This window comes from Ailuropoda melanoleuca, chromosome 5, assembly GCF_002007445.2.
Source record: "Ailuropoda melanoleuca isolate Jingjing chromosome 5, ASM200744v2, whole genome shotgun sequence".
Lineage (NCBI taxonomy): Eukaryota > Metazoa > Chordata > Mammalia > Carnivora > Ursidae > Ailuropoda > Ailuropoda melanoleuca.
In genome coordinates this window covers 51,245,106-51,271,855 of record NC_048222.1, presented here as the reverse complement: position 1 = coordinate 51,271,855, position 26,750 = coordinate 51,245,106, and the positions used below count along the sequence as shown (strand labels likewise).

At 41.4% G+C, this 26,750-nt stretch overlaps 2 protein-coding genes across 5 annotated transcripts in view; both read right to left on the bottom strand.

Moving 5' to 3' along the window:
- Positions 1 to 13,360, bottom strand: part of RAB27A (RAB27A, member RAS oncogene family) — a 70,886-nt gene extending 57,526 nt beyond the window's left edge. The window contains exon 1 of the mRNA XM_011229561.3: positions 13,190 to 13,360. The gene's annotated coding sequence lies outside the window, so the exon portion shown is untranslated. The remainder of the gene's footprint in view (positions 1 to 13,189) is intronic.
- Positions 325 to 26,732, bottom strand: PIGBOS1 (PIGB opposite strand 1). Of its 4 annotated transcripts, XM_034660952.1 has the most exons (4): positions 26,602 to 26,732; positions 25,452 to 25,517; positions 24,883 to 25,147; positions 325 to 1,174 (listed from the first exon to the last, which is right to left on the bottom strand). In XM_034660952.1, the coding sequence occupies exon 3, from the start codon at positions 25,064 to 25,066 to the stop codon at positions 24,902 to 24,904; it is 165 nt and encodes a 54-aa protein (XP_034516843.1). In that variant the 5' UTR covers positions 25,067 to 25,147; positions 25,452 to 25,517; positions 26,602 to 26,732; the 3' UTR covers positions 325 to 1,174; positions 24,883 to 24,901. The 4 variants fall into 4 exon arrangements, with proteins under 4 accessions (XP_034516843.1, XP_034516846.1, XP_034516845.1 ...); XM_034660955.1 differs by lacking the exons at positions 325 to 1,174; positions 26,602 to 26,732 and adding an exon at positions 26,390 to 26,568; XM_034660954.1 differs by lacking the exons at positions 325 to 1,174; positions 26,602 to 26,732 and adding an exon at positions 26,379 to 26,531.
- Between the last annotated feature and the right edge of the window lie 18 nt (positions 26,733 to 26,750).

Below are 26,750 nucleotides of genomic sequence, written 5' to 3'. Positions count from 1 at the left end.
TTTGAGTAGCATGTAGAAGTAAAACCTCCATGTTTCACAGAACTAGTAGTCTTCGCATTAGAGCAACACAAACTTTTTTTGACCCCTCCACATTGAAAGCTTTCTAAAGCGTCTTTCCGACCTCAGAATAAAGATGGCGTACTAAACACACACCTTAGTTCTGCTACCTCCCCCAATCTCATTAACATAACAATAAAAGAGGTGGGGTGTTTTGTTTTGTTTTAGACATGAAGTCACAAGGACAAAGAGAAAGTGAGTGGAAACAACAGCAACAAAACGTGGAAGCTAGAAAGTAAATGGACAAGCGGTAACTGATGAGCCCACCTGGAGAAGACGACTCTTTACCTGCCACTGGGGAAAGCCAAAAAGCAACTCATCACAGAATCTGCAGAAAGGCTCGGGCATTCAAACACTCCAAACACTCCCGGAGGTGAGAGGAGGGTAAAGTCAAGGCTAAAAATAGCGGAAGTCTGCTTAGATCCCAATGCTCTCAATACTAAGATGCCCCCACCCCCACCCACACGCCGGAACTTCGCATTCTCCACAGGCAGGTGGTTCAGATGTTCTCTGGAGAATCCGCCCAGCCCCGGAGAGAAGACCTAAAGATAAAAACAAGCAGCCCAGGACGTACTGATCTAACTAAAACTATGACATAACTTGAGACAGGGGGACGGAAATGGATACACGTGTGGTGAGGTAGGTGGGGGAAATGAGTTAAAATTCTCCTCTTCCATGGTGAAGTGTCTAGGCATGGGCATTTAAATAATGCTTAAAACTGAAACTCGACCATAGAAATATCAGTATGTCATTTACAGACAAGGGATGTACTTCCAGCAAGAGTCACCTAATTACAAGAATTGAAAGCAGTTGTCTCTGCGCAGCAGGAAATGAGCTGGGGGAGGAGACTAATGGTTTTTTGTTAACAGGCCTGTAGCACTATGTCCATGTATAACCTTGATAAAATTTTAAAGATAAATTCCTACAAAATACAGTCGTACACTCCCCACCGCACCCATTGCTTTGCTTTCCGGGGCTTCAGTACCTGGGGTCAGTAGTGGTCCGGAAGCGCACGGATCGCTGACGATTCCTCGGAAGGCCAGTAGCTGCCTAAGGCTGCATCGCAATGCCTACGTCACTCACATCACTTCAGCTCATCCCATAGTCATTTTATCATCTCACATCATCACAAGAAAAAGGATGAGGACAGCACAATAAGGTATTTTGAGAGAGAGAGAGAGAGACACCACATTCACATAACTTTCATTCGGTGTATTGTTATAATTGTTCTATTATTAGTTATTGCTGTTAATCTTACTGCACCTAATTTATAAACTTTATCAGAGGTATGTATGTATAGGAAAAAATATAGTATATATAGGGTTTAGTACCATCCATGGTTTCAGGGATCCACTGGGGACTTTGGAACATATGCCCCGCAGATAAGGGGAGAACTACTGTAAAATGCAATGTCCATGCTTTAATTATTTTTCCTTGGTTGATTCAGAACATCACAATAAACATCACTAACTTGCTGTGCTACCTCCTCAGTGTCTAGGACCTACGGTGAAGCAGGATGTGGAGGATCTGGGCTCTGGAGACTTTGAATCTCAGCTTCACCACTCACTGGCTGTGTGATCTTTAGCAAGTTACTCAACCTCTCTGTGCCCTAGCTTCCTCATCTGAGGAAGAGGGCTAATAGGATTATTTTGTAAGAACTGAATTATGTGATTCTTATAAGTGCTTAAAATAGTGTTCAGCACATAGTGTTCAATAACAGCTGTTTTTATTAAGGTATGTTTGCCACTGTAATGATTCCATCTTTTGCTCATTTATACTTCATTCTCCTTGCTCCCACTTCAGCCAGATGTCCCTCACCATAGTAATCAGTGTACCTTTCGACAATAACCACTTCCCCTTCCAATGTTCAGTTTCTAATTGACAAGGCACCTGGAAACCAAATAATCAAGATTATTAGAACTGCATGTAAAATGGAGGAAAATGGGTGCCAAGGAATGTTCCGAAAGTCTCTGTGAGGCGGATCAGCAAGTTTCAATATATGAACCATCTGTTTGACTACTCAGAACCCTTTGGGTTTACTTCCTAACTATCAAGTATGGATGAGTGGGCTGGGTGACACTCAGGGTAACCAACCATCGCAGTTTATTCAGGGCTGTCTTAGCTTTAGCACTGACAGGTTTGGTTTTTTTTGTTTGTTTGTTTGTTTGTTTTGGTTTGTTGTTGTTTTTTTAAAGATTTTATCTGTTTATTTAACAGAGACAGAGCACAAGTGGTGGGGGGGAGGGGTTGGGCAGAGGGAGAAGCAGGCTCCCCACAGCAGGGAACCCAATGTTGGGCTCGATCCAGACACCCTGAGATCATGACTTGAGCTGAAGGCAGACGCTTAGCTGCCTGAACCACCCAGGTGCCCCAACACTGACAGACTTGCATCCCTGGAAACCTCAGTCCCAGCCCTGAGAAAATTACCCAATCCTCCCAAGCTTGTTTAATCATCTGTAAAATAAAGGACAGTATCTACCTTGAAAGTCTGTTGAGGATTAAAGCAGAGAATATTTGTATACTTCCTGAAACATGGTAAGCCCTCAAGTGTAGCTTGGCTACCGTACTAGTTACATACTGTTAGTGTCAACTCGGACAGCATGCCAAAAGAAATTATTCTTAGATACTTAGCCTGTAACGTGGTTATTTTCTTCCTGGCAAAGATAATTTGCCTTATATGCAGTGGATCTCAGGAGACCGAAATGTGTGCTTTTGTGAATTTCCTCCTGCCCTTGCCCTACACAATTTTATTTCAAGGACTAAGACATATTAAAGATATTTAATATTTCCACATTGCTGACTTCTTCACTGGGCAAAGGCCTGGGAGGTTCTCACCATCTTCTGACACATGCATCTTTTTTTATACTATGGGAGACCGGGGGTATTTATATCAGTAGCTGCTTCCAAAGCTATGGACCAATCAACATGCCACCTCACAAAGGACATCAGGCAGCACACCAGACATTCTTTTTTAACTTGCATCCTTCATAATGGAACCAAATCATTCAGTCTCCTAATGGATTGACAACTCATTCATTAAAATGTCAATTCTAACCCTAAGTATCTATGTTATCATCAAACAGATAAACCCCCATTTCTGACCTCAAACCCAAAGCAACTCAGTATTCGATAGATATTAATTACAGCCTGGAGGAAATTGCTCACAACTGTGCATCCCACCAACACAAGGGTGAAGTTGCTGTAAGAAACGCAGCACAATTTGGGATAGACAACAGAAAGGAGCAAGTTACTCAAAGCCAAACCATGGGCTAGGAACCCTCTAAGAGGCAGCAGAGAGCAGAAACGTGAGACCACTTTATACAGGCTCCCGAGATCCCTCGTCCCAGGCTCACATTTGTTCTGCCAACATCCCCACCCAGTGCCCAAGGCCTGTGAGCACACGAAACACTGGACAACCACAGAACCTCATCAAAACCTCGAGGAACACCCAGTCCCACCCCTGGGGGTGGAGCCAGGACAGGATTTCTCCAAGTACAGCCAGATGCCCACTGGCCGCGGAAGCACCTGAGTACTTGATGAAAATCCGAAGTCCTGGTTCCAACCAGGCTTCTGAATTAGGATCTCTGAGAGAGAGGGTAGGGAATTTGCACAAGCTTCCCAGGGGATTCCTGGTTATACATAAGAAGATCTGAGAGCAGCTGTTCTAGGGAGACAACAGACAGCAAAACATTACAACTACAGTTGGTCAAAGGACCCATAGAGGAGACCATGTTTAACCTCTACCAGCCTCCTATTCCAAATCTGTAAGCTAAGGGTACTAATACCCACCTAGCAGGATGGTGGGGAGAATAAAATGAGAGAATAGCCTCCCACATGGTTCCTCTCACACCGCAGGTGTTCAATAAGTATTAGTCCCTCCCCCTCCTTCCTTCTGTATGGCATTCTAATGAGGATTTATAACAATAGGCCCTGTTTTGAATAAATGTCACAAAAGAAAGCAGATGGCTAGCTTAACTTAAGGCCTTGATGTTAATGAGTCATGGACAAAAAGGCAGAGGCCAGCAGCTTTAACCAATGGTTGAATTGCAAAATGTACAGATGGACAGTGGTTCTCAAACTTGAACGTGCATCAGAATCTTCTGGATGGCTTTAAAATACAGACTCTGGGCCCTCCCTCCAGAGTTTCAGACTCAGTACTTCTGGGCTGAGGATCTGCATTTCCAACAAGTTCCAGATGGTCCTGTTGGCTCCAGAACGACGCTTTGATCGTCACTCTGCAGCCCCAGAATCTAAAATCTAATTGATCTGACACTTTGTAATAAAAAAGGAAAACTAGGTTGTATGCATTTCCTGTTTGACAGCAGACTGGTTCGTTTTATGTAAATAAAGAAAAAAAGTAATAAACCAGCCATTTCCGAGGTAGTGCTGCGGCCTCTACCCTTGAGAATCTTTGTGGTCGTGTTCTGTGAACAGTGCAGAGAGAAAGCCGGGAGATTTGAGTGCCAACTCCCTGCTCACCCTATATGTGACCCTGAGTGAGGCAGGTACTTGATCTCTCTGAGCCTCAGTTTACTTATCTGGAAGCAGGGGTGGGCTCAGTCACTGGTTCCCAAACCTGGTCGTGTACCATCAATCATTTTGGCAGCATTTCAAAGAAAACATGGATTCCCCAGGCCTGGCTGCAAACTACTAAATTAGAATCTCCAAAGGAGAGGCTGGAAAATGTGTGGCTTTGTGTGGGTATGGTTTAATAATCTCCCCGTGTGATTTTCACAGGCAGCCAGTTGTGAGGAACCATTACCAGCGTGATCTTTCCAGCACTGCAGCTCTCGGATCTGTTTGATTTCTAAGTCCCTGTGCCCTGAGTCTGTGCTTACCAAGCAGCTGTCTTCTTTTATATGTGCTCCCCATGGAATTTTACTACAGGAAGCAAGCGCGTTAGTCCTCAAAGAAAAAAGTCTAGTCTACTTGGACAGTTCTACTTCTCACGTATCAGTAAACCAGCATTCTGGTTTTAGTTTAAAAAATAAAGTCCAACATGTAAGAGAAAACAAGAATTACACAGGACTAAGTCTACAAAGCAATCTTCTCTATCACCAACTGCTCTTTACTTACTCTGTCATTCATTCATTATTTTCTAAAATATTTTATTTATTTATTTGAGAGAGAGAGAGAGAGAGTGAGAGAGAGCACGAGCAGGGTGAGGGGCAGAGAGAAAAGCAGACTCCCCGCTAAGCAGGGAGCCCGATGTGGAGCTCGATCCCAGGACCTGAGCTGAAGACAGACACTTAACTGACTGAGCCACCCAGGTGCCCCTGTTATTCATTCATTATTATCTTACCATCTGTCATGTGCCAGGTATGATTCTAGGGGTTAAACCCATAGCACTTCACAAAACAGACATAATTCCTGCCTCATGGAGAGAACATTTTAGCAGGAAGAGAGAGACAACAAATAAGTGAACATAAGGATAAAATAATTCCAAACAGTAATAAGTATGGTGACGACAACAACACAGTAATTGGACAGTGAGTGACCAGAGGCTACCTTCAACAGTCATCAGGGTGAACGTCATCACCCCTCTTTGAAGGGGTGATATTTGAAATTAAATCCGAATGATGCCAAGGGGCCAGCCAGGTAAGGATCTAGAGAAAAACACATTGAGGAAGAGTTAAGGGCAAGTGCAAAGGCTCTGAGGAAGGAATGAGCTTGGCATCTCCAAGGAACAGAAAGGAAAGAGATGAGTCTGAAGATGGAGGCACAGGGATGAGCTGAGGTCATGGAGGCCAGCAGGGCCCAGATCATGGAGACCCCTACAGACCCCGGTCAGAACATCTGAATCTTATACCAACTGCAGTGGGAAACAGCAGAGGAATTTAAAGGAGAAGAAGGATGTGATCTGATTTACATTTTTTAAAACTCACTGGCTTTGCGTGAGGAATGGGCTGTGGCAGGGGTGGGAGAGGGGGCAAGAACAGGACCAGAAAAGGAGCACTGTTGGGAAGAAATGATGGCAGCTGGCGCATAGCCATAGCAAGCACTCAGTTATTTCTGGATGGCTTTAACTTAGGTTAAAATCATAATATATTTGTTTCACTTCCTGTGATATTTCAGAAGAGTCAAGGAAGAGACACTGGTTGTTAAAGTTCCATCTGTAAGTCACTTCTTTTAAACAACAAAACAACACAATTTTGTCTTGCCCATGTCATATACCTGGTTACAATCAAGAAATATTAGCATGGGGACATGGAAAGAATATGATGGAGAACCAGCAGACAGACCTGTCTTCTAGAACCTTCTCTGGCATCGATTAACTATGTGACCTCGAGCACAGCTCTGAACCTCTGAGGTGGAGGGGAGGCTGAGCTACCTGGTTTCTACAGCCTACCAGCGTTTGAATTACATGATGCTGTAAGAATAGTAAATGAGATATCCTTACCTAGGTGGCAAAATGGCCTGATGACTTAGCATAGGAAGCTTTTGTTGTTGACTTTTAAAGCTTTCAGAAGCTCTAGTTAAGCACAAAACCAGGTGTTCACGAAGAAATTGTCCATCTTAATATTTCCTTGGGAATGTCTGATGTCCAAGGCACCCCTGGCACAAGGGTATGGTTGCTGGCTGGAAATTTGGGGAGTAGACACTCCTGGTCAGCTAAGAGCTCATCATACGTAGGTGCTGAGAGCACAGGGCTCTGAGGAATTTGGAAACCAAGCCTGGACTCACAACGCTCTCTGTGGGTTTCTGGCAGGCTTCCACTTATGCTGAATCACACAGCAGACTTCCTACGGACAGGCTGTCACCACAGGGCCCGTTCTTCTCAGAGGGTCCACCTGGCACCCTCACAAGACCTACTCCATGTGATCCCCAAGGGCAGGGGTTCTCAGTCCCATCTGCCCATCAATATTGACACCAGGACCCTATTCTACATATAATGACTTAGAATCAGAGTAAGAGAGAGGTGAGAAAGACAACAAGGGTGGAGTCAGGCTGAGTGAACTTTACATGATGGAGAGAATGTACAACTCGGGAAAACGCAGGTCAGGGAGAGTCAGTGATTTGTCAAATGCAGGGTTTTTCAGCCTCAGCACAGTTAACATTTTTGGCAGGGTAATCCTTTGTCACGAGGGGCCGTCCTGCGCCTCTCTCCGCTAAATGCCAGTAGTAATTCCTCAATTGTGACAATCAAAACTGTCTCCAGATGTTGCCAAATGTCCCCAGGGGAGGAGGGGGTCAAAATCAGCCCTGAGAACCGCTGATGTGGTATCACCTAGTTAACTGTCAGCAGTATCAGAGACTAAAAGCCAGCCTACTAAGTCCCAGCTACGTTGGCTCCCCCACATTCAAGCAGGAGCTCCAGAACACGGGGATGAGTCACTCCCTGAGGAAGCATCACAACCACTTCATGGCTTTCTGTGCTGAAGCAGGGCAGGGCAATGGACATGTGACCTTGCCCCTGACAACGGAAGCCCAGTCAGGAACAGCCAGCAGCTTGTTTGGCCACATCTGGTCTCCAGTATCTAACTAGAATAACACCTTATCTTTTCAAGGGTTGCTAGACCTTTTTTTCTCATTCTTGGGGTCACTCCCTTGCAGTGGTGAGATTCACTATGAAAATTAATCACGCTTTGTAAGAAACAAAGAAATCCTGGCCACCATAGATTATATTTTAAAATTCTTGGGTTTCTCAAATGAACATTTAAGTCATGACCTATTTCTATATGTCTTATTCCTCCCCCAACTGAGGGCTAGTATAACAAGAACAAAAATACCTTATCATAAGGTTTAGTTAGTTGACTGAGACCCAGTCTTGGTTTTTAATGATACAAATACACAGGAGATCAGTAACCAGTCATACCCAGATGAGACTTCACCAGCCACCCATGTGGTGGGATCAGGGTAGGATCCCAAGGGCAAGTGCTGTTAATAAGAATGAACAGATTTTTCAGTCTCTTGGCAACCAATTTTATTATTATGCTTTGACCTGGCAGCTGGTAAGGCTTTATATGAATTAATCAATGAACCTATGAAAAAACAAGATTAGTGGCTCTGAAATACGGTATTCTAGTGACAGAGGAAGCATGTTCATTTTCAAGGCTGCTTTCTTAAATAAGTATAAATAATTTTGGGGCGCCTGGGTGGCTCAGTTGTTAAGTGTCTGCCTTCGGCTCAGGGCGTGATCCTGGCATTATGGGATCGAGCCCCACATCAGGCTCCTCTGCTATGAGCCTGCTTCTTCCTCTCCTACTCCCCCTGCTGTGTTCCCTCTCTCGCTGGCTGTCTCTATCTCTTCAAATAAATTTTTAAAAAATCTTTAATAAATAATTTTAAGATAATAATAAATTAACTCAGTGTTTTATAAGAACACATCTCTACAGGGAAAGTCACCCATATCTGTGTAATTTATTTATCCTTCCCATACATCTTCCATATTTGTTGTACCACAATGCAAGGCGGTGAGGAGTTTCATAGGAGTAGGCCACAGAGCAAGGAGGCTGTCAATAAGACAATACTTGGTTGTTTGGAATTACTCTCAGAAAGTGCATTGTAATCAAAGCATCTTATAATAAAAACTTAAAAGGGACAAAAATATTAACAAGAACCTCAAAAGGAATAAAAACACATTGAATAACAGGCTTTCTGGCATCGTCCCAGGGAATACAACCAAATGGTGGCCTTTGACAGTCATGTGGCTCTCCAAGAAAAGTCAAGGGTGTCTCATGTGAGTGGCTTTGCCTGCCACTGGATCTGGGGACCGGAAGGACAGTATAAGGGGCTGATCATAGGACGGTGACAACAGAAGTGATTTAGTGTGGGAACTGCTGAATCACTATGTTTTACATCTGAAACTAATATAACACTGTATGTTAACTATACTGGGATTCAAAAAAACAAAAGTGATTAAGGGTCAACATGAAAACATAAGCTATATATGTATCTTACAGGAAGACATTATGCAACAGACCCACTGTGCCTGGAGTTCCAGTCCCGGCTCTGCCACTAACTCTATGATCTTACAAAGTGACTTAAAGTCTGTGGATGTGAATTTCCTAACTACAAAAGACTAAAATAAAACTAAATCTTCTTCAGTGTCCTTCCATGTTTTATACTCCTTGAGTTTACAAGTCCTCTCTGTCCTTAAAGATTTTATTTTTTTTTTAAGTAATCTCTACACCCAACGTGGGGCTCAAACCCACAACCCCCAGATCAACAGTCATATGCTCCACTGACTCAGCCAGCCAGGCACCCCTTCTCTGTCCTTAAGATAGGCACATGTGTGGTCATCAGAATAAGCCAGAGCTCAGTCATTCATTGGACATTATCATGATCAATTCATTTCCTATTCATAGACATGGGTTTACCAGACTAGAGTTGCCAGATTAAATACAAGATACCCAGTGACTTTTGCATTTCATAAAATCAACAAATAGTTTCTTAGTGTAAGTATTTATGGAACATACTTACAGTAAGAAGTTATTCATTGTTTATCCAAAATGCAAATTTCTTTTTTTCTTTTTTTTTACTTGCTAAATCTAGCACCCTACCTCCAACCCCACATTAAAAGTTCGATTTTAAGAATCAAAAGTCTGATTCCATACATGCAGGTAGTTCTAAGGTAGCTGGGGCACTAAATGGAAGGCCTTCTCAAGAGTAACATATACAGAGGCAAGAAACAAACAAACAAATAAGTGGAAAAATAACTTTCAACTTTCCTCTTGAGTAAGCAAGGCATCAAATTTTAGTTAACAGTAAATAAAATGTGAGTGTTAGTAGACCTCACTCATACAAAACAAAGAATGTGGTGTGCCTTCCCTGCTGCCTGACCAGACAGGAGGCCGAATGAGCTGGATGCTCCCTGCTCCACATCTCATCCTCCCGGCATAAAGTTAATTACAAACCCTTTATCTCTTCTTCCAACTCAGGGCTCATGTCTGCTCCCAAAGTAATCAGCTTAAGGGAAACCAGACCAGAAACTTAAACTTCCTGACCAAGAAGCAGAGGAATAAATGCGGTTCTAGCAAAAACTGCACAAGGCACAAAAAGCAAAAGTCATGAGAGGGAAAAATTACTGTCTTCAGAAGGCAATCTTGTTTTGATAGTGGCAACACAATCTTGCTTCTTTGGGGCTCACACTATTTTTTCTTAATTTTAGCTTTATCGAGGTGTAGTTGACATATAAAATTGCAAGGTATTGAAAGTGTACTTCGTGATAATTTGATGGACATTTACATTGTGAAAGGATTCCCCCCATCTAGTTAGTTAGGGGCTCAGACTTTAAATATGCAAGCTCTGTTCTGTTTTTCAGGACGTTTCAAATGTATCGTTTATTATGGAAAATATGTATTTGTATATATCCCATATATATGTAAAAATAATCCTTTTCTATATTTTGCAGTGAAGACACAAATAGGGCACATTCCAAGATAAAGTTAAATAATAATGGAAGGTAGATTCAATTTTAAATAACTTATAAGATTAATTACCATACTCTCTAGGCTGACTTGATTCAATTCTCACGGAGAAAGGGCAGCAGGAAATCCTACTCCACTGTAGCCAATACAGCTCCATCAGATGCAGCAGAATATGGTAGACTAAAACAAGGTATTTACAGCTGTTGGCTAAGAAAAATCAAATGTATGAACTAGAAGTTTCTAATGATAAAAAGAAATCCAGGTTTATTCATTAACTTACTGGTACATTCAGCAAGAGTCTATCGAACATTCCTTTTATCCAAGATACTGTGCAGTATAAGACTCAAACAGTGAGCTAAAGTCATGCTCTGCCTCCAGGATATTACAATTTAGCCGAAAGACATATAAGACAACATATATATAAACAGCTGACAGTCTAAAGCAGTTATGTAATTAAATGCCAAATGGGTGTCGGGAGTTGTAGTTTCAGTTAGAAGCCAGAGAAAGATGAATTCGCTATAGAGCAAACTATTCATCAAGAAATGAATTTTCATTTTCTTGAATCTGAGTTCAGCACAAGAAGGGGTATCACTGGAGGCAGGAACCAAGTGCCCCCCCCCAGTCTGCTTAGGCTACAGGGAAGAGGGCTCCCCACTGCCAGCGTGGGAAGCACCCAAAGCCTTTCCCTTTCCTAGGAGGCTTAAACCATTGTCTTGGGGGAATAAGAGAATAGAATGGGACAGACATAGGAGATGTTAGTGTAACTATGAACATTGCTTCTCTTAGGTGACGTGCGAAGGAACAAAGAGAAAGCAACAGTAGAGTGATCCTTATTTCTCAGTCTCTTGTTCCCTTTTCATTCTTTCAACACATATTTTTTAGAGTTTACTATGTGCCAAAAACCATTCTAGGCACTTACATACCACAATGAACAAGACAAATTCCTGACCTTCACAAAGCCTATTCTACCAGTGCGAGACAATAGTGTGTGTGTGTGTGTGTGTGTGTGTGTGTGTGTGTTGAGAGAGAGAGAGAATCCTTAGATCTCTTCTAAAACCAAAGCAACAGAAATTGAGAAACTGATCTTAAATTTCATATGAAAATTCAAGAGACCCAGAATAGCTAGAACAATTTCAAAAAAAGAAGAGCAAAATGGGAGGACTCACACTTCCCACTCTCAAAACCTACTACATAACTACGATGATAAAGACAACATGATACTAGCTTAGGAATAGACAAACAGATAATGGAGTAGAATTAAGAGTCTAGAAATAAATCCACACAAGTTAAGGAAGAAAGGGAAGGGGAAAGAAAAGAAAGGAAGGAAGGAAGGAAAGAAGGAAGGAAGGGAGGGAGGGAGAAAGAAACGTAAAGAAAGGAAAAGAAAAGAAAAGGAAAGAAAGAAAAAGAAAGAAAGAGAATAAAGGAAGGGAGGGAGGAGGAGAGAAGGAGAGAAAGAGAGAGAAAGGCAGGAAGGAAGGAAAGGAGAGGGTAGGGAAGGAGGAAGGAAGGAAGGGAAGAAGGAAGGAAGGAAGGAAGGAAGGAAGGAAGGAAGGAAGGAAGGAAGGAAGGAAAGAAGAAAGGCTGAGATAGCTAAATGAGTTGGCTTCAGGCATGAAAATAAAATAAATTCATGATTTAAAAAAAAGAAAGAAGGAAGAAAGTAGGAATGAAAACCCACATAAAATACAGGAAAAAAATGATCTTCAGTCAGGTTCTTTCAGTACTTTATTAACCTTTCCTAATCTCTAACCATCTGTAGAACCCTGTTTTCCAGATTGTTTTGCCTCTATAACAAGTTTTTAAGACGGCAGAAAAGCGGGGGGGATAGGACCACCAACAAATTAAATCAGCAACAATTAAGAAAGCTTAGGGGGCGTTAACAGCACTCCCCCCTCCCAACATCAGAGTGAAGAGCCGACCAAAACGCCATAATCCACGGAGTAGGAAAAAACAGCTGTTAGCCCACAGAGGTAAGGAAGAGGACCCTGTGGCAGAACATCCTGGAGCCATGTGGCCTAGGTGGCTAGCAGGCACCAAAAGGCTGGGAAGATGAAGTCAAGGGCTCACAAGATTTCCTTCATTTCAGGCCTGACTTGGTTTAACTGGTGATCTATTGGGACAAAGACAAGGATTTGGCAATAGTTACCAAACCTGTCTCCACATCAGCCTCACCATCAGTCAAGATCCAGGGGCCTGGCGGCCAGGTTGGGTTTCCTGTCTCACTGACAGGATAGGGGAGAACCCTCTCCCACCCGGCCAGTATGCTGTCCAGACCCTTACCAACAGGGGTGTAAAGACGTTAAATAATTAAACTGAAAACAACAGGAGGAAGGAAAGAACTATGCGGCAGTGCAGGAGCTCTGGGACCTTTCTCCTCTCCTGCCGGTGAAGTTTCCTTCCCCCGACCCCACGGCCCCGACGGACACCCAAGCACCTGGAGGCCCCCCGGAGGTGACCTCAGCCCCGTCCCAAACCTGGAACTGCAACTAACCAGCACGTCGCCCATGCTGCCCCCGACCCCCGGCGGCTGTCCCGTAGGGTCTGTGCTGAGGGCCTGGGAGAGGCAAAGCAACTTTTCCGGCGGGCTCAGTCGCCCAGAAGCTGGCGAGGATCGCAGCCTCCAGTGCTACTAGCCCCAGGGCCAGCCCCGCCACTCGCCCGCTACCGTGCGCGGCTCTCCGGGCTGGAGCGGACCCTCCCCCCGCCGGACGCCGCGGTCAGGCGGCGCCTCCTAGACCTCCCGCAGGTGCGGGGCTCACCTGGCTGGACCTCGCTGTCCCCGCGCCGCTCTGCCTGCGCGCGCGCCGCGTCCACCCGTTGCCGGCCCTTTTTGGGTCCTTGGCGGGTATTTTCCGTCCGGCCCCACATCACTTCCCGTAAAGGAGAGCGAGGTGGGGGCGGGACCTCCTCTCCACCCTCCACCTCCCGCTTCCTCCTGTCACCTCAGGGAGCACCCCCGCCGGACTCCGCGAGGGCGCTTTGCGGGCGCCTCCTCGCGCGCGGCTCCCAGTCCCGCCGCACCTGCCGCGGGGTTCTCTCGTGAGCCACGAGAAGGCTCCCGCACGCTTCATGTGGCCTATATCAGGTCTCCACTGCCCTTTCCTGGAAATTGTGAAACCTTAGAGAGTTGTTTTCGTGTTGAGACACAGGGGTGACGTTTACAAACTTCTCCAGGATCCGTGAGCTGCAAGGTGTGGTTTGGTTACTCTCGTCAAATCTCCTCCCGCAAAAGCCATGTTCTAAAGGTATTTTTCAGGGCATTAGATCTGTGTCTCCACGGTAGTAGCCAGGGGTGCTGCGCGCCTGCAAAGTCGGCCCCACCCAGGGTTCCTGAGGCCCAGTGCGCTCCTGCTGCGGGTACTGCCTCGTCCAGCTCCCTAGCGGCCGGATCCGCGCCGAACGTCCGGCTCTGCCACTGTCCATCCTGCCTCGCCAGCTCCTCACTCGGATCCGCTGGGCCCGGCCTTCCTGGGGCAAGGGGAAGCTCTGGGATTCTTGGAAATGACAAGAGGGAGAAAAAGTAAAATTCTGGCAGGAAAAAATGTATTTCTGAGAGCAAATGACAAACGGGGTCTCTGCTCATACAGTCTAGTTCGGATCAGAAAATTACTTTAAATTTCTAAAAGACAGCAATGTGTTTAAAAAGGGGGGGGCGCCTGGGCAGCGCAGTCGTTGGGCGTCTGCCTTCGGCTCAGGGCGTGATCCCGGCGGTCTGGGATCGAGTCCCACATCGGGCTCCTCCGCTGGGAGCCTGCTTCTTCCTATCCCACTCCCCTGCTGTGTTCCCTCTCTCACTGGCTGTCTCTCTGTCACATAAATAAATAAAATCTTAAAAAAAAAAAAAAACACGCAAAAAGCAACACAATAAAGACTAGCAGCTGTAAGGAGAAATCTGCGAGCCTTTGCTGCCCCCCAGCGGCTTCCTTCTCTCAGCCCTGAAGGGTATGTAGCTGTGAAGGTGGCTCAGGCCACCAGGTTACCATTCAGAGGCCGCCAAATTTCTCCTCCAGTGGCCTCGGGGTGTGGACAGTGGCCTTTGGGCTCGCTGCTGTGGGCTCTCAGGCAAAGCACCTCTGAACCAAATAATTCCACATCTAAGCAGAGCAAAATGACTGCAAACCCTAATCCATCGGAGCCATCTCACTGTGATCTGTGTCTACTTCCACCACAAATTCCAGCTGTCCCAGGCCCACCTACCTAACCCCATCACACTTCCAGTCTGCAGCCACTCACAGTTTACACTACAATACAATTAGCTTCTCAAATATGTCCAATTTACAAAATCGCATATAGGATAAACCATATGAAATTGTGAAATATTTGACTATGCATCCAATCTAATATTTATAGGGAAATATAACAGAGTAATCTCAGAGTTAAAGATAACAGATTTCATCAGGATGATAGTGTCAAGGGATGTTCTCCAGCTGAGAAAGGCCATCAGACTGTTGTTGGTGGAGGCTGACAGGAGAAGTAGCCACATGTTCATGTGTCAAGGAACAGTCCTGGGAGTTACTGATCAGCTAATAACTGGGGGCCAACAATGCAACAACTGCTTACAGCTGATATGATACAAGGAGAGACTTCGCCTTCAATCTTCCCCGCTCCTGAAGCCAAGCAGGACTGTGACCAGGGGTTTACCAAGCAGCGGATCAAAAAACAGACAATGGTAATGTGGCCCATTCATTATCCTTTCAACCGAATCCAATTTAGGTACTGGAGATGGAATAGTGAACAAGGTAAATCGGTCCCTACCCTCAGAAGCTTGATAGCCCAACAAGTACGCAGTTAATTCCAATGTGATTCCAATGTGATGTAATTCCAGTAAGATCCTCAATAAGGGAAGTAAGAGTGTTACTGAAACAAAAATAAGCGACACCAAATCAAGACTTAGCAGAAAAGTGATGTATAAATTAAGAAGGATGAATAAAGTAGGAGGATGAGGGAGAAGAGAATTCTAGGAAAAGAGAGCAGAGAAGAGACCTAGAGGCAAAAGAGAGCATGAGATATTAGAGCAACTGAAAGCAGCTCAGAAAACCTGAAAAACCGAAAAACTGAGTAGAAGGAATCAATCAGAGAAGAGACTGGAGGAATAGCAGAGGCTGGATTTTGAAGAACTCTGGAATGATTATAATTTATTGACCATTTACTATGAATTAAGTAATATGCTAAGAAGTTTGCCTATATCCCCTCGTATACTTCTCACAATTGCTCTCTGAAATAAGTACTATTCCTGTCTTGGTGTTACAGATAAGGAAACTGAGCCTTAAAGCAATGAAGCAGCCTGACCAAGGTCATAGAGCTGAAAGTGGCACAGCCAGGATTAGAACTTAGAACTCATTTTCTAAATGGCTATTAAGGTTCAGAATGGGTTTCAGAGACCAATTAGCATGCTGAAATCCAAGTAAGGAATAACAGTAATCTGGTTTAAGACCATGACCATGAGGATGAAGATGAATAAACCGATTTGAGATATTTAAGAGAGTAAGCCAAAAAGACTTGATTGTAGGTGGTGAGGGAGAGGGAGAAATCCATGAAAGTGCCTGTTTCTGGTTTGGGCAACTAGGAACCTGGAGTGAAAGGAAGAGGACCCTGTTGCAACAGGGTAAAACAGGCCATAATGAACAAGTTTAGGACATTTTAACTTTGACATATCAGCACTGGGAGAACATACAAGTGAAACTGTTCAGTATGCAATTGAATAGGCTGATCTGAAGCACAGAAGACATGGACGGAAGCTATTGCCCAAGAGGTACTCCGAGACATGAAAGTCAATGAGCTAGTCTAGAAAATGTACTAAGAAGGCAAAGAGGGGGCTTGGTACAAAACCCAGAGGATGACTCAGTTAATGAAGTCTGAGAAAAGAGTGCCCAGAGAAGTAGGAAGAAAACAAAGAGAAAAAGTTATTACAGAAACTAAATATGTTGAATATGTCTTGTATACCAACTCACAATCCTCTCTACACCACTTCTTGCTCTAGTCACAGAACTGGTCACAGTATACCCTTGCTTTCCACGCTGGGGCTTTTCTGACACTGCAGGCTGCTGCTTGAAACATGCACAGTCCCAGCTCCAGTATCACTAATAGGGTGGATATTGGAGGTATCAGTAAGAATTCATGATTTTTAATACATAAAACTAGATAGGAATCCAATTATATATTGATATGCATGTATATGTGTACTTTCCAGCACCGTCTGCTAAGAAGTCCTAAAAGCAATTATATCATAGTAGCTATGAATACATTTAGCACCCAGACTCTGATTTCAAATACCCTTCACATGATTATATCTAACATATCTACAAAAAACTATTAGAGCTAATAAATAAGCAAAGATCAAGATACAGGGTCGGTTGTATTTCTACACATTGGCAATGAGCAATCTGAAAAGGAAAATAAGGAAAAATCCTATTTGAAATAGCATCAAAAAGAATAAAATACTTAGGAATCAATTTAACCAAGGAGGTGCAGGGCTTATATACTGAAAACTACAAAACACTACTGAAAGAAATTAAAGAAGACTTAATAAATGAAAAGATATTCCATGTTCATCTTTACATAACATTCTAAAGATAGCAATACATCCCAAAGCAATCTATAGATTCAACACAATCCTTACCAAAATCAACATTGCCAACATTTTTTGCATGAATGGAAAAGTTGATCCCAAAATTTATATAAAATTGCAAAGCACCTCGAATAGCCAGAACAATCTTGAAAAAAAAAACAAGGTTGATGGACTCACTTCCTCATTTCAAAAGTTAATACAAAGCTGCAGTAATCAAAACAGTGTGGTACTGACATAAGAATAAACATGTATTTGAGTGGAATGGACATAGAGTCCAGAAATGAACTCATAAATCTGTGGTCAGTTGATTTTCAACAAGACTGCCAAGACTATTCAATGAGGGAAGAACAGCCTCTTCAATAAACAGTGCCAGGAGAACTGGTTATTCACATGCAAAAAAATAAAGTTGGACCCTTATCTCACATCCTATATAAAAATTAACTGGACATAGATCAAAGACCAAAAGTAAAACAGCTGAAACTATAAAACCTATAGAAGAAAAGAGGCACAAATCTTCAATACCTTAGATTTGGCAATGGTTTCTTAGACCTGATACCGAAAGTATAAGAAATGAATAACTTAATTAGACTTTATCAAAATTTTAAGATTTTGTTTATCAAAGGACACAATCAAGAGTGAAAACACAACACATAGAATGGGAGAAAATATTTGCAAATCATATATCTGATGAGAATATAGTATCAGAATATAACCGAGTTCTTACAATTAAAAACACAGCTCAATTAAAAAGAGGACAAAGGACTTGAATAGCTATTTCTCCAAAGAAGATATAAAAATGGTCAATAAGCACATGAAATATGTTCAATGTTATTAGTCATTACGGAAATGCAAATCAAAACCATAATTACTCTTTCACATCTATTAGGTTGGCCTTTTTTCAAAAAGAAAAGAAAAATTATAAGTGTTAAGTGAGGATATGGAGAAATTGAAACCCTAAACATTGGTGGTGGAAATGTGAAAGGATGTAGTCAATTTGGAAAGCAGTCTGGCAGTTCTTCAAAATGTTAAACAGAATGACCATATGATCCAGCAAGTCCAGTGTTATCTTGGATTAGTTCCCAGACTGGAAAAAAAAAAAAAGTTTATTGATCTAAAGGACATTAATAGGAGTTGGTAGCATTTGGATAAAATCTGAGATTAGATAATATTGTATCAATCTTAATTTCCTGATCTTGATCATTATATTGTAATTATGAAAGACAATATCCTTGTTTTTAGGAATTATATCCTGAAAATATTTAGTAGTGAAAGGGCATCATGTGGGCACCTTACTCTTATAGGGTTTAGAATAAAATAATGTGGTGTGTTCATGTGTAAATACACATATATGGAGAGACATTAAAGTAAATGTAGTAAAATGTTGTGGAATCAGGAGAAGAGGTATACAAAAATTAACTCTTCTTGCACCTTTTCTCCAAGTGTGAAATTATGTCACAATAGTTTAAAAAAAAAAAACTTCTGGGGGCGCCTGGGTGGCTCTGTCATTAAGCGTCTGCCTTCGGCTCAGGGCATGATCCTGGCGTTATGGGATCGAGCCCCACATCAGGCTCCTCCACTGGGAGCCTGCTTCTTCCTCTCCCACTCCCCCTGCTTGTGTTCCCCCTCTCTCTGGCTCTCTCTCTGTCAAATGAATAAATAAAATCTTAAAAAAAAAAAAAAAAAAACTTCTGAAAGTCTCTTTAGGAAATTCCATGGACTTAGTGGCCCACTTAAAAATCTATCATTTTCTTGACTTTCTCCCTTGCTTTTTTACTCCTACTATTTGATCTCCTGATCTTAGAGTTAGAATGGATTTGTGATGAGACTGGAAAAATCATCACCTGATTATTACATGGAAGGCCCGGATGATACTCCTTTCACTGAGGCACCAGTGAGGAGGCCACTAACATCTTTGAAAAGCTCAATGCTAGTTGCCCTTCATACGCTGAGATTGACAGTTGAAGATGCTGCTTCAACAGGTCTCCTTAGCATCAACTAGAAATAAAAGAATCCCCATCACTAAAGCTACAGGCATTCCTTGTCCCCACTTGTCCCAGGCCTTGCTAAAGCCTACGGGTAAGTGCACTCCACACACAGGGTGCCTCTAGATCACTTGGCTCTGGTGGCCAAAAGGGCTTGTGTTCCTGGGCACTATAAGATTGTAACAACTGGAAAGACATTTCAAGGCAGGCTACTTACTGTACCAAAGGCACTTCACAGACAGCCAACTGAAACACACTCCAGTCTGCCTGTGAATAAGGCCCATTTATACTTGTTCTGTAGCTTTAACCTGATGGACAGACTTTAGGTTTGTCAGATATCTGCAGATTACAGAGGCACTACTGGGAACATAGCCAGGGAAACGCCATCTTTGCACCCTCCCTTGGCCTCATCACAGCTTACTGGTACCTCCCAGAAAGTAGTTAAAACACTCATCTGAAGTCCCAATTCTTACAACTCTTGCCCAGGGGACACCTCCAGATCTCCTGGTCTAGAGGTCAATGGGATCTACCACTGTGTGCCCAAAGGACTATATATATTTACATAAGTTAAAAGCTGCTGCCTAAGGATCTGGCTTCCAATCAGCCTGAATCCAGGTACTGACTGAAACCACAGGTCTCAGCACACCACCAACAGCTGGGATCCATCAAGAACAAATCAGTCTACTTAGACAATCACAAATGTCCCAAAGACAAGTAAGAGCTAGGGCAAGGTTGAACAATAAGGTTCATCTCCTACATAAGGCCACTCCTTCAAGACTGGGAAGGCAGCTGTTTTGCAAACGTCAAAAGTTAAAGACAGAATCTTAAAAGCACCAAGAGAAAAACAACTTCTTACATACAACAGAACCCCTTAAGACTACTGGCAGATATTTCCACAGAAATTTTGCAGGCCAGACGAGAGGGGCATAATATATTCAAAGTGCTGAAGAAAAAAAAACTCCCAACCAAGAATACTCTACCCAGCAAAGCTATCATTCAGAACTGAAGGAGAGATAAAGACTTTTTCCATACAAGCAAAAGCTAAAGGAGTTCATCACCACTAAACCAGCTTTGAAAGAAATATTAAAGGGACTTCTTTAAGCAGAAAAAAAAAAAAACGCACTAATTGCAAGAAAATATGAAAGTAAAAATCTCACTGGTGAAGGCAAATACATAGGAAAGGTAGGAGAATAACCACTTATAAAGCTAGTATTAAGGTTAAAAGACAAAAGTAGCAAACATAACCATAATAATTCGTTAACAAATACACTAAATAAAAAGATGCAAAATATGATATCAAAAACATAAAACATGGTAGAGGGGAATAAAAATGTAGAGGATGTAGAATGTGTCAAAAATTTAAGTTGTGGAGAGCCTGGGTGGCTCAGTCGTTAAGCGTCTGCCTTTGGCTCAGGGTTAATCCCAGGGTCCTGGGATCGAGCCTCGCATCGGGTCCCTGCTCTGCTTCCTCTCCCACTCCCCCTAATTGTGTTCCCTCTCTCACTGGCTGTCTCTCACTCTGTCAAATAAATAAATAAATCTTTTTAAAAAAATTTAAGTTGCTATTTACTTAAAATATGCTGTAAACAGTTATATGTGAACTTCATGGTAACCACAAAGGAAAAACCTATTGTAGATACACAAAAGATAATGAGAAAAAAAGCTAAACAGAACACTAAAGAAAGTCATCGAACCACAGGGAAAAGAGCAAGAGAAGAAGAAAAGAACAGACAGGAAATACAAAAACAGCTGGAAAACAATTAAAATGGCAATAAATACATACCTATCAATAATTACTTTAAATGTAAATGGACTAAATTCTCCAATTAAAAGACATAGAGCAGGTGACTGGATAAAAAAGCAAGATTCATCTATATACTGCCTAAAAGGTACTCTCTTCAGAAGTAAGGCACACATAGACTGAAAGGGAAAAGATGAAAACAAATATTCCATGTAAATGAAAATGAAGAGAAAGCTGGTGTAGCTATACTTATATCAGACAAAACAGACTTTAAAACTAAGACTATAAAAGACAAAGAAGGGCATTACATAATGAAAAAGCAGTCAAAAAAGAGGACATAAAAATTATATTTATGCATCCAACACAGGAGCACCTATATATAAAGCAAATATTTAGAGACATCAAGGGAGAAATTGTCTGCAATACAATAATAGTAGTGGACTTTAACACCCCACTTACCTCAATGAATAGATCATCCAGACAGAAAATGAATAAGGAAACATTGGCCTTAAACACCACATTAGATCAGATGGACTTAATAGAAAAATACAGAACATTCAATTCAAAAGCAGAATACACATGCTTCTCAAGTGCACATGAAACATTCTCCAGGACAGATCACATGTTAGGTCACAAAACAAGTCTCAATAGATTTAAGACTGAAATCATATCAAGCATCTTTTCTGATCACAATGGCATGAAATTAAAAATCAATTACAAGAAGAAAACCGAAAAAAATCACAAATATGTAGATTAAACAACATGCTACTGAACAATCAATGGGTCAAAAAAGAAATCAAAGAGGAAATCAGATAATACCTCAGGACAAATGAAAATGTAAATATAACAATTCAAACCATCGGATGCAGCAAAAAATGTTCTAGTAGAGAAGTTCATAGTGATACATGCCTACCTCAAGAAACAAGGAAAATCTCAAACTAATTTTACATCTAAAAGAACTAGAAAAAGAATAAATAAAGCCCAAAGTCAGTAGAAAGAAGGAAATAAGAGAGGTCACAGAAATAAAATAGAAAGTAAAAGCAAAATTTTAAAAATTAAAATTAAAAAAATCAGTGGGGGCGCCTGGGTGGCACAGTGGTTAAGCGTCTGCCTTCAGCTCACGGCGTGATCCCGGCGTTACGGGATCGAGCCCCACATCAGGCTCCTCCGCTATGAGCCTGCTTCTTCCTCTCCCACTCCCCCTGCTTGTGTTCCCTCTCTCGCTGGCTGTCTCTATCTCTGTCAAATAAATAAATAAAAAAAATCTTTAAAAAAAAAATCAATGAAACTGGTTCTTTGGAAGGATAAACAAAACAGACAAACCTTTAGCTAGACTCACCAAAAAAAGAAGGCTCAAATAAGTAAAACTAGAAATGAAAGAGAAGTTATAACTGACACCATTGAATCAGTAATCACAAGCATTCCAACAAACAAAACCCCAGGACCAGATGGATTCACTGGTGAATTCTACAAAATATTCAAAGATTTAATACCTGTCCTTCTCAAACTTTTCAAAAAAAAAACTGAAGAGGAGGAAATGCTTCCAATGTCATTTTACAAGGTCAGCATTACCCTACTACAAAAACCAGATAAGGATGCCACGCAAAAAAAGGAAAATTACAGGCCAATATCCCTGATGAATAGATACAAAAATTCTCAATAAAATAGTAGTAAAACAAATCCAACAATACATTCAAAGGATCATACACTATGATCTTTGACCTCATAGAAAGAACCCTACCTTAGGCTGTTGTAACAGAATACCATAAAATGGGTGGCTTAAACAAATATCTATTTCCCACATTTCTGAAGGCTGGGGAGTCCAAAATCAAGGTGCTGGTGGATTTGGTGCCTGGCAAGAAGGCCCTTTTCCAGTTTGTACCTTCTTGCTATATCCTAACATGGTGAAGAGGGTGATCGTTCTGGATACAGTATCCTTTTTCTTTAAGACAGCTTTATTGAGATATAAATCTCATACAGTAAAGTCCACTACTTTAGTGTACAATTCAGGGATCATCAGGGATATTGGCCTGTAACTTTATTTATTTGTGGCATCCTTACCTGGTTTTGGTATTAGGGTAATGCCAGCCTTATAAAATGAGTTTGGAAGTGTACAATTCAGTTCTAAAAAGTATATTGACAAAGTTGTCGCTGACCACCACTATCTAGTTCCAAAACATTTTCATTACCTTAAAAAGAAACCCTACATCCTGGCAGCCATTAATCTGCTTTATCTGCGTTGCCTGTTCTCGACATGTCATATAAATGGACTTAAAACATATGGCCTCTTGTGTCCAGCTTCTTTCATGTTTTCAAAGTTTTTTATGTTGTAACATGTCACTATTTCAGTAATTATGGCTGAGTAATATTCTATTGTGTGCTATAATTTGTTATGCATTGATAAGACATTTGTGTTATTTCCACTTTTTTAGCTATTATAATAATGATGCTATGAACATAATGTACAAATTTTTGTGTGGACATTTTCAGTTCCCTTGGATATATACCTAGAAGTAAAATTATTGGGTCGTATGGTAACACTGTTTAACGTTTTGAGTAACTGCTAAACTGTTCCACAGCAACTGCACTGATTTACATCCCACCAGCACCCTACCAGGGTTTCAATTTTTCCCCATCCTTGCTGACACTTGTTATTTTCCATCTTTTTGTTCGTAGTCATCTAAGTTTGTGAAGTGGTATCTCACTGTGATCTTGAGATAAATGGCTGCAATACCTTTATTAGAAAAAAAATTAATTCTTTGCCACTTAGTATGTAAATACTAAACTGACCAATGCATCCTTCTCAAAAGGAGGATCAAAAGCAGTTCAATTTAACTTGACGTTAGATAGGGTTATCATTCCTTGGATACAATAGGATCATATATTCCTGCTCATTGTCATGTGACTTGACTCTGCACCCTGTACAAAGTCTGTGTCCCTGCCCTTGACATTGGGCTTGACCATGTGACATGCTCTAAACCAACAGGATATGAGAAGATTTGACATTTGCCACAAATGAGCAAAAGCTTACAATGCCAAGTTTCCTCTGTCTTAATCCTACATTGTCATATCCCAGAAAGGAGATGCTCCTTGAGCCTGGGTCCCACAATGAGAAGACTCATGCAACAGAACCCCAGTCTAGCTGTAATTCAAGAAAAGCTAAGCCTGTCACATGGTAAATACTTGGTGTAAGAATTAAAATCTTAATGTATATTTTTATGTGCATAGAAGAAAAAGTCTCAAAAATTCACACTAAACTGTTGACGGTGGTGATTAAATCAATGTATACAATAATTTTCACCTTTCACTTTGTTCATTTCCATACTGTTTGAATTTTTTAATGTACACATACTACTTTTGTAATTTTTTTCTTCACTCCTTTTTAAAAATTATCCATGCTGGCCTCCATTGAACGTAGATATCTTAGATTAAGCTATAATAAATTTACTTTTCAAGAAAAAGAAATCAATAAAACTGAGTTGATTTAAATAATGCATCTTAAATGTGATTACCTTGATAGCTCTCAGTGAAAATATACGCTTAAGATTATTAGCATAAAAAGTAATTAAAAGTTCTTACCAATTTCAGAAAAACACTAACTACATGAAAAATAGCTTCATAACAAATTAATTCCCCCCTTACCACCATTATTAGTGCAATTTTTCTTAGGTTAAACAAACAGATCTGTGTCGTATTTGCCATCCTATATAATACCATCTATCTTCTCTAAAACCTCAATTTGCTCTGAGCCACCCCCATTCTCAATTTACTCCTTCATTCTGCCTGGGGCTGAAAGACTGCTCAAGTATATTAAACCAGACTAACTGTAGACTACTTGAGGGGCATTCTGCCTGAGGTGGTGAAATTGACTGACTTCATCAATAAACAGTACTACAAACACCATTCCCAGCTTTAGAGAGTCTTGTCATCCCTTGATCCTGTATATGCTGCATTCCCAGAAAAATAAACATCAAATGGGAAACAGAATATTCTTTAAGACATTCATTTTAGCTTAAAAATGACAAATAAAATTAAACATTAAAATTGACAGTGCTTGTTTTAAAATCATTACTTATGATTTGTGTTTAAAATATACTTGAGAAGTTTCTACTAGATTATTTATAGTCAATGTATAATTTCAATAGAACTTTAAACAATTACAGTTTAACTCCATGTAGTATTAACTTTTCTTCTCTTCTGATTCTTGTGCCAATTTCAACTTTTCTTTTAATTCCATCTGATCTCGGTAATACTGTTCAAATATTGGTTGATAAATATACAGTCCTCCAGCAATTCCAAGGATGCTAGCAAAAAGCAGTTGTGGAAGAGTCAATCTCCCAAACATTTTTCACAAATGCCATACACTGCTTTTGCCACACAGTGGTTTTGAAAAATTACAGTCCACATCCAGGAAATATCTTCAGATCTGTGTACAAAGAAAATGGAAAGCAAAGCAACAACTCAGCACAACATCCTTTTAAAAGATTCCATGTCACTACTTTGTCCCAGAGTGAATAGTATTTTCATCATAATATGTACATGTCACTTGATTTAACTAAAATAGGAATATAAATATACAGGGAATATGACAAATGAGGGTTAGGGGATGGTGTAAGACAAAGTTAAATTCTATTACAGAATTTTTTCAATAGTTTTAAATAGATAATTCTTAAAATGGCAGAAGTGGGGGAGAGGCTGGGAAGAGGCATACTCTTTACACCTTTACATACCGTTATAAGACTAACAACTAAAAGAAACAGCTCCCCCAAAACGTTGAAAGTGATTGCCAATCCAATCTGGAAGTAGAAGAAAGAGAATTGTTACTTTTCATTATTAGCCCTTTTTTACTATTTCATGTTTTTTGGCAATATGCATAATTAAAAAATTTTAAAGCAGACTAAAAGATTTTGAGTTCACTTTGATGCTTTAGAAGGTATAAGTAGACATCAAACACATGTAAATAACTTGCCATCCATTTTTGATAAAAAAAAATATACAGGAGATTTGACTGATTTTACTTTTAACAACTGAGGAGTAAAGACGCCAGTATTTCTCAGAAAGTTATATTTGTGAACACCATAGTCTCTGGAGAAAATAGACGTTTATGAAAGAGGAAAGCAGAGTAACGGATTTACAAATTTTCTTATAACAGTCTTTCACCGTCTCTTAGACCGGCCCCCGAGGTTACAAAAATCATCAGAAACACAATCGGTACTAGAAACTAGGTCGTCCTTAACACCGCTAAAATGTAATTTAAACTAATATGGAAAAGAAATGCCTGTTTGCTCCTGGAGTCTATGGTTAACTAGATAAATGACCCCTTATCAAGCATGCTTTGGTTCATCGTCTGCGGCGTGTAAAAAAAAAAAAAAAAAGGGAAGGAGGGAGGCAGGAAGGAAGAAAGAAAGAAGGGAGCCTTTGCAAGTCAGCTCCTTGAAAGATAAACTACACGAAATGGGAAGGTGCCCCTTTTGCCACTAGTTTGCTAAGTGACCCTGACCGAGTCATTTAACTTTTCCGAACCTCATTTTCCACGTCTGTACAAGAGGCTAAATCATCCCTACCCCGCCTACTTCGTCCAACAGCGATTGTGAGATCACCGAAACAGTGAAATGTTACACAAACATGTTTACAACTATCATTACTATTACCATTACCACTTAACCACCTTCGACCGTTCCCCTGTGGCTCCGCGTCGCTGACCCCGCCTCCCGTCTGCCCTAGCCTAGGGGAGCTCCAGCTCCTTCCAGCAGTTTCCGGAAAAGAAAACCGGGCGCTGAAACCACGAAACCAAAGGCCGGCAGCAATCTCACGAGAGGGATAAGCTAAAAAAAAAAGCGCAGGCGAGCTCGCGACAAAGCGCACCCGTGCCAAACAAACCTGCGGCACGCGGCAGCAGAGACAAACATCGGAGGTCTGTGTGAGGCTGGTGCCTTTTCCCAGCTATCTCCGCGCCCGAGAGTGACGGCTGCTGTAGAGGCCAAACTTAGTGAGCGGAAGAACAACGCGCGTTCCTCCAATTCGTCTCC

Excerpts from the sequence above, each read along its gene's own strand:
- PIGBOS1 (XM_034660952.1), bottom strand. The coding sequence starts at position 25,066 with ATGTTTGGGAGATTGACTCTTCCACAACTGCTTTTTGCTAGCATCCTT.